This window comes from Capra hircus, chromosome 26 (genome assembly GCF_001704415.2).
Source record: "Capra hircus breed San Clemente chromosome 26, ASM170441v1, whole genome shotgun sequence".
NCBI lineage: Eukaryota > Metazoa > Chordata > Mammalia > Artiodactyla > Bovidae > Capra > Capra hircus.
In genome coordinates, this window is record NC_030833.1 from 6,463,100 (window position 1) to 6,483,342 (window position 20,243).

The 20,243-nt window shown below is 48.4% G+C and overlaps 1 protein-coding gene across 2 annotated transcripts in view; it reads left to right on the forward strand.

Annotated features, from left to right (window-relative positions):
- The window catches only part of ADAM12 (ADAM metallopeptidase domain 12), a 394,156-nt gene that overhangs the window by 321,422 nt on the left and 52,491 nt on the right, over positions 1 to 20,243 (forward strand). For both annotated transcript variants that reach the window (XR_001917324.1, XM_018041560.1), the window contains exons 12-14: positions 6,718 to 6,895; positions 11,376 to 11,465; positions 12,955 to 13,150. Coding sequence is in view for 1 of the 2 variants with exons in the window: in XM_018041560.1 (XP_017897049.1) it covers positions 6,718 to 6,895; positions 11,376 to 11,465; positions 12,955 to 13,150 (464 nt within the window). In the remaining variant the exon portion in view is untranslated. The remainder of the gene's footprint in view (positions 1 to 6,717; positions 6,896 to 11,375; positions 11,466 to 12,954; positions 13,151 to 20,243) is intronic.

Genomic DNA, 20,243 nt, shown 5'->3' on the forward strand with positions numbered 1-20,243 from the left:
CTATATACTAGTTTACATTTCTTAACCCCAAACTCCCTGTCTACCCCTCCCTCACCTCCCACCTTGGCAACCACAAGTCCATTCTGTGTCTGCGAGCTTGTTTTGTAGATAAGTCCCTTAGTGTCACATTTTAGATTCCACAGGTAAGTGCATCATACGGCATTTGTCTTTCTTTCTGATGGACTTCACTTAGTATGATAATCTCTGCTTGCTGCAAATGGCATTCTTCTGTTCTTTTTTATGGCTGAGTAATACACCACGACCTGCCTCTTGAGAAACCTATATGCAGGTCAGGAAGCAACAGTTAGAACAGGGCATGGAACAACAGACTGGTTCCAAATAGGAAAAGGAGTACATCAAGGCTGTATATTGTCACCCTACATCATGAGAAATGCTGGGCTGGAAGAAGCACAAGCTGGAATCAAGATTGCCAGGAGAACTATCAATAACCTCAGATATGCGGATGACATCACGCTTATGGCAGAAAGTGAAGAGGAACTAAAAAGCCTCTTGATGAAAGTGAAAGAGGAGAGTGAAAAAGTTGGCTTAAACATTTTCAACATTCAGAAAACGAAGATCATGGCATCTGGTCTCATCACTTCATGGGAAATAGATGGGGAAACAGTGGAAACAGTGTCAGACTTTATTTTGGGGGGTTCCAAAATCACTGCAGATGGTGATTGCAGCCATGAAATTAAAAGATGCTTACTCATTGGAAGGAACGTTATGACCAAACTAGATAGCATATTCAAAAGCAGAGATATTACTTTGCCAACAAAGGTCCGTCTAGTCAAGGCTATGGTTTTTCCAGTGGTCATGTGTGGATGTGAGAGTTGGACTGTGAAGAAAGCTGAGTGCCGAAGAATTGATGCTTTTGAACTACAAGGAGATGCAACCAGTCCATCCTAAAGGAGATCAGTCCTGGGTGTTCATTGGAAGGACTGATACTGAAGCTGAAACTCCAATACTTTGGCCACCTCATGCGAAGAGTAGACTCACTGGAAAAGACCCTGATGCTGGGAGGGATTGGGGGCAGGAGGAGAAGGGGATGACAGAGGATGAGATGGCTGAATGGCATCACCGACTCAATGGACATGAGTTTGAGTGAACTCTGAGAGTTGGTGATGGACAGGGAGGCCTGGCATGCTGCGATTCATGGGGTCGCAAAGAGTCGGACACGACTGAGCGACTGAACTGAAGTGAATACACCATGGATGTGCCATGTCTTCTTTTTCTGTTCCTCTGCCGATGGATATTTAGGTTGCTTCCCAGTCTTGGCTATTGTGAATAGTGATGCTATGAACATAGGAGTGATTGTATCTTTTTAAATCCAGTTTTGTTTGGATGTATGCCCAGGAGTGGGATTGCTTGATCATACGGTAACTCTAGTTTTTCTGAGAAATCTCCATACTGTTCTCCGTAGGGGCTACACCAGTTTATACTCCTACCAACAGTGTAGGAGGGTTCCCTTTTCTCCACACCTTGTCCAGTATTTGTTAGTTGTAGATTTTGTAATGGTGGCTGTTCTGACCAGTGAGAGATGGTATTTCATTGTAGTTTTGATTTGCATGAAATCATTTTAGATGACTGAATTCTGTCTCTTTTGGGGGCACATTGGGTTAGATATAGTTTTTAGGTACTCTCCTCTTCCTTCCCACACACTGGTCAACCAAGAGGATTCCAGCATAAGAAGGGAGTTGATGGGCAGACCCTTGTCAATCAAAACTAGTTTTCTTTAAAAAAAAAAAGGTGGGGGAGGGAATACTACCTTAAGCAGTTATCAGTGCCTGGTCCATGCAGGGCAACGCTCCTCCCCCACTTTAATGATGTCCCATGGTCGTCTTTTGCCATCCAATTGACCTCAGAGGGCCTAGGAGTCTTCTCTGGGGAGGCGGTCGCTCCTCTGGGTATGTGTCACTGAAAGAAGAACCTGCTGCTGTCTGCTGAACAAAGTCCTCTAGGATCGTCACACCTGCCCATACCCCTTTGCACCAGCTCCTCCCTCTGCCTAGAACATTTTTCCTCCAGGTGCGCCCAGCTTCTTCCCTCACATCCCAAATGCCTGCCTTCCTGTGTGGTCTTCCCTGATCATCTTCCCCTAAGAGGCCAAGACCTCCTATATCCTTCCCCCCGACCTGTCTTAGTTTTCTCCTTCATGTTCCTTCCTTTCTAACCCATAATTTACTCCCTTATCTTCTGTGTTATCTGTCTGCCGCACCAGATGCAAGCTCCACCATGGCCAAGATTTGGGTGTGTGTTTTGTTCACTCCTGTCTCTCCAGGACCTGGTACAATGCTTAGCACTCAGGTGTTGAATAAATATGTGCAGAATAATTGAATGATGAGTGGCAGGGTACTCTGCTCTTATTCCTCCAAAGCCTGACTTTCTTGAAATGCCCCCCAATAGGGCTCAGGAATATTCTATCAGAGAGAAATAGTCACCTGTTCCCCATGATGAGAAATCATGAAAGGATGAAGGCAGGTGCAGAACGCTCCCTGGCCACATTGCCATTTGTCATCAAATGAGAGGTCTTGGAGGATGCAAGTGGCATTTTTCCACTCTCCCTTAGAGGGGAAATGTTGACCAGTCCCCACGGAGAGGACATAAAAGTATGGGGAAGGGTTGCAGCTTTCCTAAGGGGCCGCCCTGGGGTCCCTCTGAGCGAGTCAGGAAGGTCCAGATCGGAGGGAAAGATGCCCCACCCACATGTGCTCGGGGCAGGAGCTGTGAGCCGGCAACTGGTGGAGGTTTTCCTTGTACTGACTTTGAAGTCAGGTGCCGCGCTGGTGAAACCGGGCCGCGTGGTGTAAGACCCGGCTCTGCGCTGGGAGTGATGGAACAAAGGACCGGCGTCGATGACCTCCCCCACACCTCCCGCAGTGCTGCTCTGCTGTTTAAACAGGGACCTCTCTGTGACAGCCTGGAGGTGTGGGATGGGGTGGGAGGAGGGGGTTCAAGGGCGAGCGGATGTCTGGGTACCCACGGCTGATTCATGCTGATGTATGGCAGAAACCAACGCAACGTTGTAAAGCAATCATCCTCCAGTTAAAAGTAAAGTTAAAAGACAAGCAGACAGAGGCACCTCAAGGAATTAGTGCCCGGACGCTCTTCCTCAGAGCAAGGTTGGGAAGCTGTGAATTGCATGGATGTTATCCGTGACACTAAACAAGAAATACTTTTAAGAGCATCTGGGCTTTGTCCTTCAACAGAATAGGGGCAAGAAAAAAAAAAAAAACTGTTACACAGAGTACTCGACTCTTATCTGACCATACCCAGCACAGACACGGAAAGAGTCGTTTTTTGCGACTAGTGATCTGTTCTCCTCTCCCAGATGCTCTGAATTTAAATGCTGAACTTACACTGATCTCATTCATCTTGTTTCTGTTCCTTTTTTAATGTCAACCCCCCGCTAAAAGGAAAAAAAATCAAAATGTATTTGTTTTGAAAGACAGTGAGATGGGAGGGCTTATCGGAGCTCTGCCTGGAGCTGGTCTCAGCCCTGCACACGTCTTGCTGCCTTGGGAACTGGGTGGCTGATAACCCCTCCTTCACTGGGTTTCTCTCAGCTGCTGTGAATCTTGGTGTAAACCCTTCCCAAGGTTCACAGTCGATCCAAGTGTCTCTCCTAACTCCCTGTTACCATTTTCTAGAAATCAGTTTCCTCCCAGAATGAACTGGTGAGCTCTCATCACAACACCTGGTTGGGCATTGTTGGCATGAGAGTGAAATTTAGCCTCCGGGATCAGGCCTGAGATGGGGCATTCTGGGAAAAGCTCACACAGGAGAAGGTTCAATCTCTTCTACTGCAAAGGACTGTTTTCTATCCTCTGTGCAATACATCGTATTTTCCACACAAAGCCCTTCTCAATGGACAGAATTACACTCTTTCTTATGGTTCATCATCTGAAGCTATTCAGCATCACTTTGATACCAGGAATAATCAGTCTGTCTGCCCAGGAAAGTTACAAAGAGTTCAAAAGGAACTTTGTTACAGCACTCCAGATAAGTCTTGGTTTATTGCTGGTGTATCCGAGAGCAAGACTTTGCATGTATTAATTTGCCTGTAGATTAGAATTATGCTTCAGAGTTAATAACCTGAGATAGATAGAAAACATTTGGGGAGGTAGCAGGGTTACCCGTTTGGCCCTGGAACTCATCACGGGCTTGAAATATTTCCAGATTCAGTCATTGAATAGTGGCCAGTCTGTCATCCTCAGGGAGACGGAACAGCACGCATTGGTTTGGCCAGTTGACTAGGATTTAATTATAGTGTCATCCTCTAAACGTCAGCATGGGAGAGGATGCTTGGGCTTGCTGGTGGGCAGGCTCTGCTGCCTCACTAAGTAATAAAACTTGGGTTTCTGGTGGGCTTAGCCCTTATAATTGCTGCCTAAGACATGGGAAAATGCATTTGTAAAAGAGTCAGATGTTCTGTAAATGTTAGGGAACGCTAGGAGGTGTAGGAAGAACCCCCAGTTTCCAGTGGCTTACCGTCCTAGGCGGGGGTTCCCTTCCATGTGCGGCCGTGGGGCTCTGCGCTGTGCGGTGAGTTGGGACCAGGTGATGTTCTGCCTCATCCCCTGCTAGGATGCTAGAATGCTCTGAGCTCAGGGAAGAGGAAGGAATAGCCACTTAATTGCATGCCATTTCACCCCTGCTAATTTCGTCACCAAGAATTGTCACACAGCCCGTCCAGGTGTGAGGGGGCTGGCACACCTCTCGCGGCCAGGGAAGGGGGAGATCGAGCTTTGCGGGGAAATCGGCCAACTTGGCCACATCCCTTTGCAGGCCTGGCTTGTACAGACAAGAGCAGGACCCGCACTTCTGACCTCTGTTCTTTTAAGGCTGTGCCTGAGGAGACGGCAATTTGCCCTTCATGCATCCAAACCAGCATCAGCTGTGCTCTGACCATCATCCCCTGTGGAGATTATGTCTGTGAAGCCAGGGAGCTGATAAGCTCAGTCATTTGTACCTTCCCCCTGCCTCAGGGTAGCAACTGCCTTTATTACTTTTTAACTGAAGTAATAGCTGATTTACAATGTTGCATTAGTTTCTAGTGTACAGCAAAGTAATTCAGTTATATATACTTTTTGATTCTTTTCATTATAGGTTATTAAAAGATACTGTATTAATATGTCATTCCCTGTGTTATATATTAGGTCTTGTTGGTTTTGTTGTTCAGTTGCATCCAACTGTTTGCAACCCCATGGGCTACAGCACACAAGGCTCCCCTGTCCATCACCAGCTCGCAGAGCTTGCTCAAACTCATGTCCATCGAGTCGGTGATGCCATCTAGCCATCTCATGCCCTGTCATCCCCTTCTTCTTCTGCCTTCAGTCTTTCCCAGCATCAGGGTCTTTTTCCAATGAATCGGATCATTACATCAAGTGGCCAAAGTATTGGAGCTTCAGCATCAGTTCATCCAATGAATATTCAGGGTTGATTTCCTTTAGGTTTGATGGTTTGATCTCCTTGCAGCCCAAGGGACTCTCAAGAATCTTCTCCTTGTTGGTTATCTGTTTTATATATAGTAGTTTGTCATCTGCTAACCCCAACCCCCTAATTTATCCCTCTCTCCCTTCTGCTTTGGCAACCATCGATTTGTTTTCTATGTCTGAGAGTCTACTTCTGTAAAGAAGTTTATTTTTATCATTTTTTTATATTCCACATATAAGTGATATCAGATGATTGGTCTTTCTCTGACTTCTCTTGGTATGGTCATCTCTACGTCCGTCCTTGTTGGTGGAGATGGCATTGTTCATCCTTTTTATGGCTGAGTAATATTCCCTTGTACACCTATGCCCCATACCTTCTTTATCCATTCATCTGTTGATAAACACTTAGGTTATTTCCGCATGTTGGCTATTGTAAATAGTGCCGCTATAAACATAGGGTGCATGTGTCTTTTTAAAACTAGTCTTCATCTTTTCTGGATATATGTCCAGGAGCAGGATTGCAGAATCATATGGTGACTCTGTTTTTAGTGTTTTTAAGGGCCCTCCATGCTGTTCTCCCTAGTAGCTGTACCAATTTACATTCCCACCAACAGTGTAGGAGGGCTCGCTCTTCTCCACACCCTCTCCAGCCTTTATTATGTGTAGACTTTCTGATGATGGCCATTCTGAGCAATGAAGTTAGAAAACTTCCTTTCACATAGGTATATTACAAGCTACAGGTCCTAAGTCTTCACTCTCCATTGTAGCATTTCACAAAGAACTATTAATGATGTCTGTAATGAGACACTGTCTAGAGTTGTCGATTTGAAAACCATCCAAAGGTCATTTCTTTGGGAATAAAGCACTTGTGGCTTAGATGGTAAAGAATCTGTCTGCAATGCAGAAGACCCAGGTTCCCTCTCTGAGTCAGGAAGATCCCCTGGAGAAGGGAATGGCAAACCACTCCAGTATTCTCGCCTGGAGAATTCCATGGACAGAGAGGAGCCTGGCAGGCTATAGTTCATGGGATCACAGAGTCAAGATATGACTGAGCCGGTAACACTTCCTCATTCAGTGGTGCTGGAACGGTGCAGGATTGGACTGCAGGGTTTAGCTGAAGGTGCCTCATTTTAGAGCATTCAAGCTTTTGTTCACTGAGAGAGTGACCACCCGCCCAGATGATGTCCGTGGGCACCACGGGCATCACACACACTCGCACAAGAACGGTGACGCACAGGCTATTCTGTTCCCTGACGACTGACATCCTGCCTCCTTCCTGCAGGTTCCCCTTCCCCATGATGTTCAGCAGCTGCAGCAGGAAGGACCTGGAGGCCAGCCTGCAGAAGGGCATGGGCATGTGTCTGTTCAACCTGCCGGAAGTGAAGCAGTCCTTCGGGGGCCAGAAGTGCGGGAATGGATATGTTGAAGAAGGAGAGGAGTGTGACTGCGGGGAACCGGAGGTAAGAGAAACGTTTACAGAACATTTGTCTCACGTTTACGGCTGGGCCAACCAGCAAGAATTTGAAGGAATTGTGCAGCGGAATGAATAGTGCTGGAGAATCAGGGTGGGAAAGTCCTAGGGCCACCTTGAACAAGCTTCATAAGCCAGGATGGCCTTCTTGAATGCTAAGTATTGCGTAGAATTAAGTTGTATCACTGGTTTAAAGAGATAAAGAATCTTTTCTGTTGAAGGACACGGCAGCCTCGGGAAGATGAGGACAAGAACAATGAAAAAGCATTTAGCTTTGAATTTGACAGAGAAGAAAGCCTTGGAATGCTGGCTTCAAATGGCTCTTAAGCCCCAAGTCTTTCTCTCTGCAAGGTGTGCAGCCTGAGGGGAATTTGAATAAGCAGCGTTCATGTTTAACCAAGAGCTGCCTCCCGAGTTGAAATTCTACCCTTGTCTCCGCAGCCTCCTCTGTGTATGTGACCCGCTCCCAGTCTCCTGCCTCTCAGCTTGTCAGCTTTCAGAAGCAATAAGTGAGAGCAGAGAACAGTTTTAATCCAGGAAAAGGCTTAGTTCACCCTGCTTTCCAGCCACCGTCAGGACATTTTTGTGCTTCCATAGGGCCCAGTGTAAAGTTAATCAACATCAAAATTGTAGCAGCCATTTTTTTTTTTAATCTCTGAATGATCTTGGGAAGGAGAGAGAAAGGGCACAGCGAGACAGCCTGGTAGAACAAGAGCCGCCTCAAAGTTTGGAGGAGGTTGTGTTTAGAATAAATCAAAGTTACCCGTTTGCATAGCAGGCTGTCTATACATGGGAGTCCCTCTCTGGGAGCTTATGCAAGCTGTAGTGGTAGATAAGTTCAGAGTGGGTATTAGCTAAATTCACAAATGGGCCTGGTGAGGGCTTAGGAAGAGCACATCTTGGAGGGCTGCTCTGAAAAGGGGATTCTAGGATGGAAGGAGACTTGTGCTGAGATTCTGAGACTTCCCTTGCTTCGCTGTGTTCATCAGACAAACAGCTGGTTGTGGACTCCTCATCGTATCCCACCCTCTCTAAGCCTCTGAGCTTTTCCATGGCAGCAGGAATAATCTTAGACTCTATCTGACCATTCCTGTAAGAATATTGAGAATGAATATAAGTGCTCGAGGACGGGGGTTGACGAGGCAGCTTGATCAAGTATTTCTGTGCCCTTGCCAAATTCAGGATTCGCCCAGGGTCATAGCGCTGTCCATGAGGGTGTTTAATTTTGCTCACAGCACACAAAGCTTGGTTACTATGCAGGAACAAAATCCTAATTATGGCCTTATAGAAACTCTTTTTGATGAGTGGAGGAAAACTTGAAACCATCTTGGGATGGGTTATACAAAGGGGAAATTGTTCAGAGATTTTTTTTTTCTAATTGCTTAAAGGAAAAAAAAAAAACAGTTTGAATTACTCCTGTTTCTCAGGAGAGGTCAGGTTGACTTGAAATGGTTTATCTTTTGTTTGAGCTCCTTGTAATTGTTTATTAATTTAAATAAATTTGGCAGCTCTCCCTGAAGCCATGAACTCTCAGGTTTGGGATGACTCTATTAGCAGCGTCATTTATTCCATAGACCAGCATGGCCACCAGCATCCCTGCCTCCCTCCACATCAGCAGGGTTAACGTCGCCACGGTTACCATTTCCACCACATCACTGTTGTCATTTCCACCACCGCGGCATCTTCACCTCCACTACCGTCACCAGCATCGCATCAGCAAATCCTTGAGTGCCTGAGATTTGCCATTGATATTGTGACCTTCTCTTTTACCCCCATCAAGGAGTCCCTCAGCTTTGACAGGGGGTTTACTGTCTCTCCAGGCAACTTATTGCCTTGCAGGACAGCTTTTGATGAACTCACACTCCTTGCTTAGGCAGAGCTATACTCTCCCTGCATGTCATTCTGTGTGTAGGGCCCTCGTTTAATAAGTCCTAGATATCTGAGGAGAACTCTCATTCTCTTCATCCAGAGTTCTTTCTCCCAAGAAATCTTTGAAAGTCACAGGCAAGCTTTTTGCCTCAATTTTTAGTTTTCTAATTCTTATTTTTTAAAATTTGTTTACTTTTTAAGATCACACTGTGCTCTGATGGTATGAAAGCCCATTTCCAGTTTCCAGACTGACCAATACTGTGGTGATCCTGGGTTCTTTATTCCCCTACTTGGCACTCAAGCACTGTAGATAACCATCATGGCTTTGTTTCCTATCAGCCCATGCATCCCCTGGACCATAACGCGCTCTGGTGTCACCACCGCGGTGAGTTAATGGGTCAGAACCACTGCCCCAGCTCACGACAGGACCCAGCTTCTGCTCCCAGAAATAATGGCCACCCTTTTCAAGAAGATGCATTATTGTCTCAGCCCAGTTCATGGTGCCTGAGAACCTCTGTCTACTACCTACAACCCAAGAATGACAATTAGGGCATTTGCTGAAAATCCTCGCACGGCTTCATTCCTCTTCCGTCGATGGAGGCTGAGCGTTCGTCGACTCTGTTGAACTTCTCTATTGAACACTAAAATAATAGCTGCATCAAGGATGAAGCATTTGTCTCTTCTGATAAACAGAGTTCTGCAGAAGAAATAGATTCTGGGTAGTTAAAAGGCAAGTGAGTGCTGAAGCCTTGAGTCCAGGACATTAGATTTATATCCGCCATAAGCGTATCCTGACAACTCGCTCATTCTTCCAAGCTAATAGGGTTGAAAAAGCAGCCTTATCTCCTTGTTTAAAGTCAATTGCATGCCAGTAGCTTGCAAATATCTTTTAAACTTAGTTATCTTGCTCACATTATCAATCCCTTTTGAAGTCAAAACCATGCTACTTGGCTTCATTTCCATTTGAACTTCTGTATATATTATTTAGCAGTTTCCTCGGGAGTGGGGGGTGGGGCGGGCGGAGATAGGGACCTGGTTCTTAAAGAGTCTTACAAACCAGTTTTAGGATGGCTGATTTACCTTAGAAGTGCAAGGGAGTGTGTAATCTGTCACTGGCCCATGTGTCATTAGAGGAGCCATTTAGACCATACGCACAGGACAGCGTCGTTATGCCTGTGGTGGCAGTGATCAGCAGTACCACCGATGGACTCCGTTTATAAAAACACAAGTCCCTGAATGTTTTAGGCTTGTAAATCCATGAGTTGGAATTCCTTACTGTCCTGAAAGTTACAGTGTTGGCTTCTGGTTGGCAGTTTTCTTCTACTGTATATATTACACACTCTGGATGTTTATGAAGTCCTTGAGCAAATTTAAAATTGAATAACCTGGGGTGTATGTGAAATAGAAGTGAGCAGTCACTGGGAACATCATTCATAAAGTTTTACATGGGATACAGTTGAGATATCCTGGTTGAGCCATAAATCTTCTGGATTATCAACGTTTTATTCATTGCATTTATGATACTGATGATAAATTCATTCATGGGAGATGGTTTGGGGAGTAAACTGTTACACTATGAAAATAGTATGTGATGGGCCTATAACCAATAATATATAAATTCTTTAGCACAAACTATATATAAGAGAAAATAAAAGGACATTGATCAACTCAATTCTGAAGACTGTTGAACTCCCCTTTCTAATGGCAATTCAGTTTCTTCTAAAATGTGTCAACTCCAAGTTACCAGAATGTCCTAAAGCACACGATGTCATAAATACATTGAATAGATGTGTGCAGGCCTTCTGTTGAGAGCTAAGGAAAACTATAGCCTCTTGTTTCTTTATGCGACAAAAAATTGGGTACCTGCGAAATGCAGCGTAACACAGGAGTTCACTTCCTCTCTCACGTTTATCTCAGAGAGGACCATCCATCTACTATTTGACCTGTTTAAATCCCTTGCAAACCTGTGGGCACAGCCCACAGACCTCCTTCCAGTCTCCTGCTCATTCTGAGGTGCTTTTCTGGCCTGAGGAGTGTCTCGGTGGGCAAGACACCCTCCCTGTGCTGACCAAGGGTCCGGCTGCAGATTCAGGTTGGACTGCTGTGGTTCAAACACAACTATTTTGACTTCATTTCCTGCCACTGTGCTCTCCGTTACACTTTGGATCAGCCTTTGAAGAGTTAAGTTTGTATGCATCTATGGAGACTTTGAAACATGTTCAAAGGGCTCCAGTGATCCTGATACAGGTCACTGCATTGAGGCCTGCAGTCCTCGCAGACGTACACACGGCCCTACTTGCTGCCTATGCCAATGGCCTCCGGAGCCAGCCAGCCTTCTGTCCCAGTCCCTCACCCCATCGTGAAAGATGCTTGAGTGCTACTGACTTTTCCCAGGGACACACACTCCCAGGCAGTTCATAAACACTTACCAGAAGCTCTGCTTTCTTCCAAAGGAAGATAATCCTCGGTCAGGCTGGTTTTCAGCTCAAGAGCCAGGCCCTCGGGTTCTTTCTTCCCTTTCCAGTCACTGAAGGTGCAACCTTTGCTTTTGGTGAGTAGTGGCCCCCCAGTAACCCTGTCAAACCTCTTCCCATCTCCAGGAATGCCAGAATCTCTGCTGCAATGCCACCACCTGTACCCTGAAGCCAGACGCTGTCTGCGCACACGGACTGTGCTGTGAAACCTGCCAAGTGAGTCCCCCTGCTCCCAAGGTCACCCACGGGTTCTGCAGGTTCAACACCGATGTGGGGCGAGCTACAGGGCAGGGTGATTTCCCAGCACTCGCTGCTGGGGAAACTGTGGTCCTTATCATGCAAGCTGATAGTCTCTACCTCCTATTTTTATTATCTTCTAATCTTTGTGTGAAATGCACATTTTAATGCTAAGTCATCTGTAGTAAATAATTAATGAGCCGGAAAAGAATTGGACCAAAAACTCAGGCTCCCCATTAACTGTTCTGGTCGTGCTGTTGGAGAAAGTCTTTGAGAACCAGTTCCCCCTCTTGCAGGGAGGATTCACGTCAGGTCCCTCTGCTGCATCCCAAGAATGTCTGCCTGCTGGCTGAGGCACTGGGTGGGTTGTTCTCCACAGCCTCAGCGTCTTGCTCTTGATGACCCCCGACAGAAGGTGCTGGCTGACGCAGCCCAGCCAAGTTGGCAGTTTTAGACTCTGCCATTTTCTGCCACCCCGACTGCATCCGTGTTGGCAGTTCCATCGTTTGTCTCACTGTTCACAGCTGAGATCTGGCAGAGTCGAAGCCTGAGCTTTTGATTCAGATGTTCCAAGGGTAGAGTTTTATTTCCTTTTAATTAAGCAATTGATCTTGACCTTCTGCTTGCAGGAAACTCCCTCTTAGCCACCCAGGCAGAGCGCACTGTTCCCAAAGTGCATTGTGACATTTTACATTCAGCTTAAAGTATTCTTCACCCCTTTCCTGTGATTAGCTTATGGGGATGTTAAAGAAGCTGGCACCCCCGGCTTGCAGCTGCCGGTGGTGGAAGTCCCTGGAGAGGGTCTTTGAGGTGGGGCTGGTCACTGGCTCTATAACCTCAGACAAGCCACCCTGAGCCGTACGCTCCTCAACATCAAAAAGTTGAGGCACTGTTTGGATGGTTCCTTAACATCCTGTGTGGCCCCTTTGGTTTACTACTTCTTTCCCTGCCCGTATAAAGTCCTACAGACAGGTTTCCAGCTCTGTGATTTGATAGCAAAGTAAAATTACTGTTGCAAGTATGCCCTTGGGATGATTTTTGTCATCTTGCCCACAAAAGTGAATGCTTTAAGTGCAGATGCATCTTAAAACAGTGATGGTGTTGGTGACCAGGGATCTTGTTCTTAAGATTCGATGGGTCCCTCAGGCAGCACCCCACTCCCCGCCTCCTCCAAGGCCCAGGGGCTAGCGACCAGCTTGTCTGCTCACCAGGAAACCTTGATGTTGCAGGAAATTAAAAAGAGCTGCATCTTAGTTGCCTCCACCATCCCACAGTGGAAAGGTGAATCTCACAGCGAAACTCTACTTAATGAGCTCTCCCTTCAGTAAAGGGAACTTCCTTTGAAGTCCGCACCAGTCTACATGAGGCTACACGGGGTAGCCCTGCTCCCATCTTCCCGGAGTGTTACTGGGACCATGCTTCCCCGTTTCCTGCAGTTATGTGCTTATAACCCACCCTCTCCTTGCAGCTGAAGCCAGCGGGAACCGCATGTAGGGACCCCAGCAACGCCTGCGACCTCCCGGAGTTCTGCACGGGGGCCAGTCCTCACTGCCCGGCCAACGTGTACCTGCACGATGGGCACCCGTGCCAGGGGGTGGATGGCTACTGCTACAACGGCATCTGCCAGACCCACGAGCAGCAATGCGTCACCCTCTGGGGGCCAGGTACGTGGCCCCCACCAACCTGGGGGCTGAGGCTGCGAAACCCGCCCTCTGTTTCAGTAGCATCCTTCCCTGAGCGCACTGTCAAGAACCTTCCTTCTGTTGGGCTGAAGTGACAGGCTTTGTGGTGGGACCGGGGCCTGTGGGCACAGGGCACACAAAAGTGGGCGCTGTCTGGAGCCCGCCCTGAGGCACGACAGAATGGTCTGGCCAGAGACATGTGAGTACCTTCCGTGTGCCCATGGGGAGACAGGGCCGAATCAGCCAGGACCGCTGCCCTCAGACAGCTTAACAGGGAGCCGGGCAGACAGGCGGCAGAACATCCCCGCCTGCAGCCCTAATTGTGTGCAAATCCTTATTGGTGCTCGAGTGACAGCCCCAGCCGCGGGCAGAGGGAGCCGGAGAGGAAGTTGGTGCAGCTGGTGGGTGGGGGGCAGGGTGCCTGCCTCGGGAAGGCCAGAGCCGAGCTGATGTGTGAGTCTGTAATGGGGAATGATGTTCAGAGGGAAGGCCCAGCGTGGGAGGCCTGGACGCCAGAGGAAAAGCTCAGAGACAGGTGTTCAAGGGCCTTGAATGCCTTTTTGTTCTGAAAGCAGAGTGACAGAGGCATGTGTCCCAGAAAAAAAACCACCCAGGTGGGAAGGTGGCCAGGAAGCGGCCTCTGTGTGGTTGGGTCCCTAAGAGATGGTTCATCACTTCCTGCCCGTGGGCCGCTGGACCCGGGCTCAGCCTGGTTTGTGTAACTCTCCCAGGACAGGACGCCTGAGGTGGAGAAAATGACCACAGCTATATGGAAGGCAGAAGCTCAGACTCAGAGGCCAGAAGTCATTTCCCAAGGTCACGAGGCTGGGATTGTGACCAAGTCCAGCCGGAGTTCCCACACTAGGCCATCACCCCAAAGAGCCAGGCCTCGAACCCAAGGTCCACAGAAGATCTAACATCAAACGGATGCTCAGAAGTGAAAGGGGGAAGGCCCCATCCCCTGTGTGTCTCTGTCCTCTGCTGCCCTGTCTTCCGGGGCCAGAGACCCAGTCCTAGGCAGGGCGGCCCAGAGCAGGGGCTCGTCACCCCAGGGTTGGCCCCTTGTTCTTGCATCCAGGATCTAACAGTGAATCCCACAGTGGGTATTTTCCAAGACCGTGTCCCAACGATCTTGTCTTTCTTCTGCCCCTTCCCATTGGCTGCCGGGTAGCCTTGGTTCTGGCTGGAGGCCCCAGCTGTGGCAAGGCCAGTGTGGTCAGCCAGGCCCAGGCAGGGGGCCAGGCCAGCCCAGGCTCTGTAGGGGAGAGAGAGCCAATGCGGGCCTCTGTCCGACTTTGATGGTAGAGTTTGGGGTTTAGGAGTGATGAGGGCAAGTGACAGTGACTGAACCTCAGAGGCTGGGCTTAAAGTGTGATGTGGAAGCAATGGCCCGAGTATGGAGGACAGAGCGGACATTGCTTAGGACTGGGGGCTCTCATGGAGCCCACTACCACCACCCTGCAATCAGGCCAGTGCTCCTGTGTGCGGGGGACTTTCTGAGGGAGAAGAGAGCGCAGCCCGGGTGCAGCAACAAGGGGTTCACGATGCCTCCGTTTTATCTCGTTCTCTGGAGAGTTCTTCCAAGGCCTCGGGCTTCGCTGATGAGCTTCCTGTTCAGTCACTAAGTCACGTCTGACTCTTTGCGACCGCATGGACTATAGCCCGCCAGGCTTCCCTGTCCTTCATGATCTCCTCGAGTTTGCTCAAACTCATGTCCATCGAGTTGGTGATGCCATCCAACCATCTCATTCTTCTCCTCCTGCTCTCAGTCTTCCCCAGCATCAGGGGCTTTTCCAGTGAGTCAGCTGATGAACTCGGGCAGGTAGAAAGAGGAAGTGGTGGTACCTGGAGTCTTAGTGCTTGGGCTTTGGAACCTGACCAGCCCCCAGACCTCCTCCCCAGCTAGACAGGAGGGCCTCCAGGCAAGGTAGGAGTCAGCTTCAAACGCTTCCCCATGGCAAGCGCAGAGGAGACGCTCTGAATGGCTGAGTGACCGGACACCTTTTAGCTGAGTGGGGTCACTTTGGGTCAGCGCTGCTTCCCCAGGCCAAACCTTTGTGGCCCGAAGTGTCCCTAGTGGCCGTCCCTGCCCAGCCTCTCCCCAGACTCGGTAATCTCCCCGTCTTGAGTTACAGGGGACTTAGTTGCAACGTTCCCTTCCAAGGAGTGCTCCATGGCCAGAGCACACAGCACTCAGAGATGTTGGAGTGAAGCGTGGCCTTCGGTGCCCTGCTGACTTAGAGTGTCTGGCCCCGGCTCCAGGGTGAGCTCAGACGGAGCCCCACGGCTCTCTCAGCCCTACCACTGAGTGACTCAGCTGGCTGCGGGCCTGTGATTCATGGTGACCGAGGCTGGTGTTCATTATCTCATCTGATTAGTCCTTCTTGAGCTGCCTGACTAGGGAGAGAGAGGCAGACAGGCAGACAGACTTGCAGGCGTGACTCACAGGCTGAGCTTCTCCAGAGCAGAAGCGGTAGGGAGTTACCTGCTTAGACCTGCCACGTCCTTGCGAGCAACGGTGGGGCCTGCCGCCCCAGGGTCCGGGCTGGCCCCTTCTCTCCCCTCCCACTCACCCTGGTGATGGAGGGGGCCCTTGCCCAGCAATGGCGGGCTTCCTCTGAGGGGCGTGGCTCACAGACTACACATCTCTGACATCAGAAGTGCCCAGTTCCTGGAAACGACCAGCATGGGGACTAGGTTGGGGGAGTTCCCCAGGCTGGTGGCTTCTTGGGACCCATCTCTCTTGACCTTCTTAGTACTTGCAGTCATCACACTGACATCCTCAGGAGCATAGAGAACTTAGTGCCGGAAGCAGCAGTGGCTCCCTGTTGGTTCTTAAAAGGGCCTTCAACCACCCGCTTTGCTAATGAAGGGTGTTCCTTTCCTTATATCAGTGTGACTGCCTAGCTCTCCAGTTCACGGACACTGGGTACGCTTCCTGTGTCTGCTCTCACAGCGGTTTATGACACCACAGGTTTATCATCTTCTAGTTCCTGGGGTCAGAAGTCCTAATATGAAGATGCTGGCAGGGTAGTGTTACCTTTGGAGACTCTGGGGGAGCATCTGTTTGCTGGCCTTTTCCAGCTTTGAGAGGCTGCCGGCGATTCTTGGCTCGTGGCCCCTTCACCCACCTTCAAAGCCAGCAGAACAGAATCTCCAAATCTCTGTCTCTGTGACTTCCACTTCTGTGGCCAGATCTCTGTCTCTGACTTAGATCCTCTGCGTCCCTCTTACAAGGACCCTTGGGATTATATTGGGCCATCCAGGTTGCGCAGCATCATTTCCCATCTCAATTTCTTAATCACATCCTCAAAGTCCCTTCTGCCAAGTTAGGTCGCATAGTCTCAGGGTTCAGGGATTAGGACATAAGGCCCTCTTGGGGGTCCAGAGGCATTGAATGGACCACTTTCTAAAAGGGTGACCTTCAGCAAGTTGCTCAGTCTTCTCGTGCCTTGTGTGAAAATGGGGAGCGTAATACGCCTACTGCGTGGGTACTTGGCTGTCCTCTGCTGTAGCTTGTCTATTTCATGTCTATGAATATATCACATGTATATAGTAGCGTGCAGTCCCTGGGGCTGTGGGGAGGGCCGTGATCTGGTGGGAAAAGAGGAGGGACTCGGGCTCAGCATTGGGCAGGGTTGGAGAGGGTGGTGGTTAGAGAAGGAAGGAGCCTAAACAAGGTTGCCCTGGAGCAGTCATTGCCAGGGTAGGAGAGGAAGGGATTTCCTGTGTCCGGAACAGCAGGGGCCAAGGTGCATAGGAACAGGGGCCCATCCCAGGGGAACCGCAGGCTCTTCTGCTTGCCCAGAGCTTGGGCTGTGACTTGGAGAACAGAGAGCCGTGTCTGCCACTGCGTACGCTGTTCCGATAGCTATTCAACCACGTCCTGCTCTTGTGAGTTACCGACCAAGAGCCCTGGTTCTGCCAGAGGGACACACTTCCCACAGCCCCAGTGCACTCTCGCCTGGGACCTGCCATAGAGTCAGGATGTGACCGTCACAGTTCCCAGGGGCAGAGGTCACTTCCTCAGCCAGGTCCCAGCCAGCTAGATGCAGCAGGCAGAGAGCAGTATATTGCTGTGTTACTGCGGTCGGTATGCATTAACTTTTCATGATTCAGAAGAGGAAAACTTACTGTCAAGGATGCAGTGAGTTCAGGATATAGTCTTTCATTTCCCAGCCTTTAGCAAATGCTCTGGGATCGGGACCATGTGTGCTTTGGGGTCACTTTCAACCCCTAGGAAGCCTAGTGACTCAGAAATCTAGGGTGCTTGCTCTGCGGCCCCTGCCGCTGGCATCCAAGTAACCTGGCCAGCATCGTCTGTTACATTCAGGAAGTCATCTGTTACTCCCCAGATCTGGCTACCCAAACACTGGCCAGCGGAAGCCCTTCCTCCCAACTAACTAATTCCCTTTTGAGAGGGACGTTTCTCAATCTAGCCTTATATTTCAATAAAATAATCCTGCTTCCAAGTCTTTCTACAAACAAAATGATAGAAAATTCAAAACATATGCCTGCAAGTCCTAACTAGCAAAGTAATAGAGTTTTAGAATACTTTTTGTGAGGGTTGTTCATCTGCTTGCTTTCCTGATGATTATTGTTGACGGTACCCTTGTCGGTTTGGAATTGACATTTTTACCCCCACTGATGCTTCTCCCACAAACCTTGAATCTCAAGACTTTATCAGTTAATGTCAAACACGTAAATGTTACCTGCAGCTCAAATCAGACCTCGTATTTAGCCCTCTGTCCGCTTCAGGCTTAATAGCCACAAAGACTTTCTGTCAATGCGACATGACCTTAAACATTTCCTTCTGAAATACAGCTGGATATGTTTCTTCAGGCAGAAAATTTACTTTTGCCAATGTTGTTTATCTGAACCACTAGCATGATAACTGAAAACGTTACTTGGAAATTAATCTTGCAGATAACTGTGTGTCTAGAGCCGCAAACAATCTGCATCAAGGAAATCCTGAAATTATCTGAGTTTTATCTATTTTATCACTCACCAGAAAATAGCGTCACCTGATTGATGTGGTGTGAGCTGGTCAGACAATTTTTACGGGCCGGTGCCTTTGCAGTGTTTGTCTGCAAGGCTGGTTTATTTTTACTTTTTAAATTTATTGTATTTTTGGCTGTGCTGGATCTTCGTTGTTGTGCAGGCTCTTCCCTAGTTGCTGCGAGCGGGGCTGCTGTGTGGTTGCTGTGCTCGGGCTTCTCACTGTGGTGGCTTCTCTTGTAGCAGAGCGTGGGCTCCAGGGCACACGGGCTTCAGTATTGTGGCCAGTGTGTCCAGGAACTGTGGTCCCCGGGCTCTAGAGCACAAGCTCCGTGGTTGTGATGCACGGGCTTAGTTGTTCCGTGGCTTGCAGGATCTTCCCAGGCCAGGAATGGAACCTGTGTCTCCCACACTGGCAGGTGAATTCTTTACCACGGCACCACCAGGGAAGCCCAGCAAAGCTGGTTTAAATGAGTTTCTTTATGACAGCATACCTGGGATAGTACGTTTACAAACATCCACAGCATCAGGCTAAAGATGGGAAGAAGAGTGATCTTTGCCAAGAGTCATAGTATTTAGGAGGCAGGAAAGTCTCTTTTTTGTTCCATTGTGCAAGAAGGAAATGACAGAATGTATTTGCTGGGGCTCTGTTTTTCCACAGACATAAAGGTCAGTGTGGAGAAGAGAAACAGGGAGGCCTGGGAGAAGGACAAGCAGACTGTGGTCACTTGTGAAGATGCCTTTGTGGACGTTAGCAACAGGGGCAGGGATGTTAGTGACGGAGGAGGACCCAACGCAACTGAATTGGGGACCTGTATTTTCATAACAGAGTCATTTTAAGGAGATGTTGCTGTTTAGTGGCTAAGTCATGTCCGACTCTTTTGCGACCCTATGGACTATGGTCCACCACCAGGCTCTTCTGTCCAAGGGATTTCCCAGGCAAGAATACTGGAGTGGGTTGCCATTTCCTTCTCCAGGGGATCTTCCCAACCCAGGGATCAAACCCAAATTGGCAGGCAGATTCTTTACCCCTGAGCCGCAAGGGAAAACCCTAAAGAAAGATTAGATCACATAAATTGTGGGCTCAATACAAGATGCCATCATCTCTCTTTCAAAAGACATAATGACATTGGAAACTTCCAAATCACAAGTTATATCACTCTGAAGATAAAGCTGGTAATTAAACTCCATCACTTCTTCTAGAATGATAAAATACAGGATGGTGTCAAAAATCCCTCTGAAAGGCTAAATTTCATCTTTTGATAATAGCAGAACATCTAAGTGTTCCATTATTAAAAATTCAAAGGCTGTAAATTGATGCAATATAGTAGTGATAAGAAAACCTGCCGCTTTTTTTCATGAGACAGATATGAACTCTCCTGTCTTCATAAAGACAGACATCTTTACGTGCAGCAACTTTGAAGTCAGATCTGTACCTTTGTAACATCTTTCTAGCAGATAGAAGTCATTTACACGTGGTAAATTATTGACCCTTCTGTCTGTAAGATAAACGCCGGCTGGCTGGTTCCACACTCTTGACTGTCCTTCCTGGTGTCTGTAGGTCCTGATGGTCAGGGTGCTCGGGAAGCTGTTCTTGGTCTGCAGCTTCTAGTCTGTTTCCTATAATGCTGCTTTTCTCAATTGTAGGAGCTGTGTCTGCTCCCAAGATCAGCATGGAGCCCCCTTTATGGTTTCCTTGCTTATAGAATTTTTTTTTTAATGTGTCTAACTGTTGAGGGAATGACAGTTTTCCTTTCCAGGAAGTAAAATGTCTTTTTGTGACTTTATATCGTCTTTCCTCTTAAGTGAAAAGGATGAAAGTGGAAATCACTCAGTCGTGTCTGACTCTGTGACCCTGTGGACTATACGGTCCATGTGTTTCTCCAGGCCAGAATACTGGAGTTGGGAAGCCTTTCCCTTCTCCAGGGGATTTTCCCAGCCCAGGAATCGAACCCAGGTCTCCTGCATTGCAGGCGGAGTCTTTACCAACTGAGCTATGAGGAAAGCCAGAATGGTAATACTTCATTCGATGTAAATGAATAAGTGAAGACCCAGATAAGGCAGACCAGAAAACTGT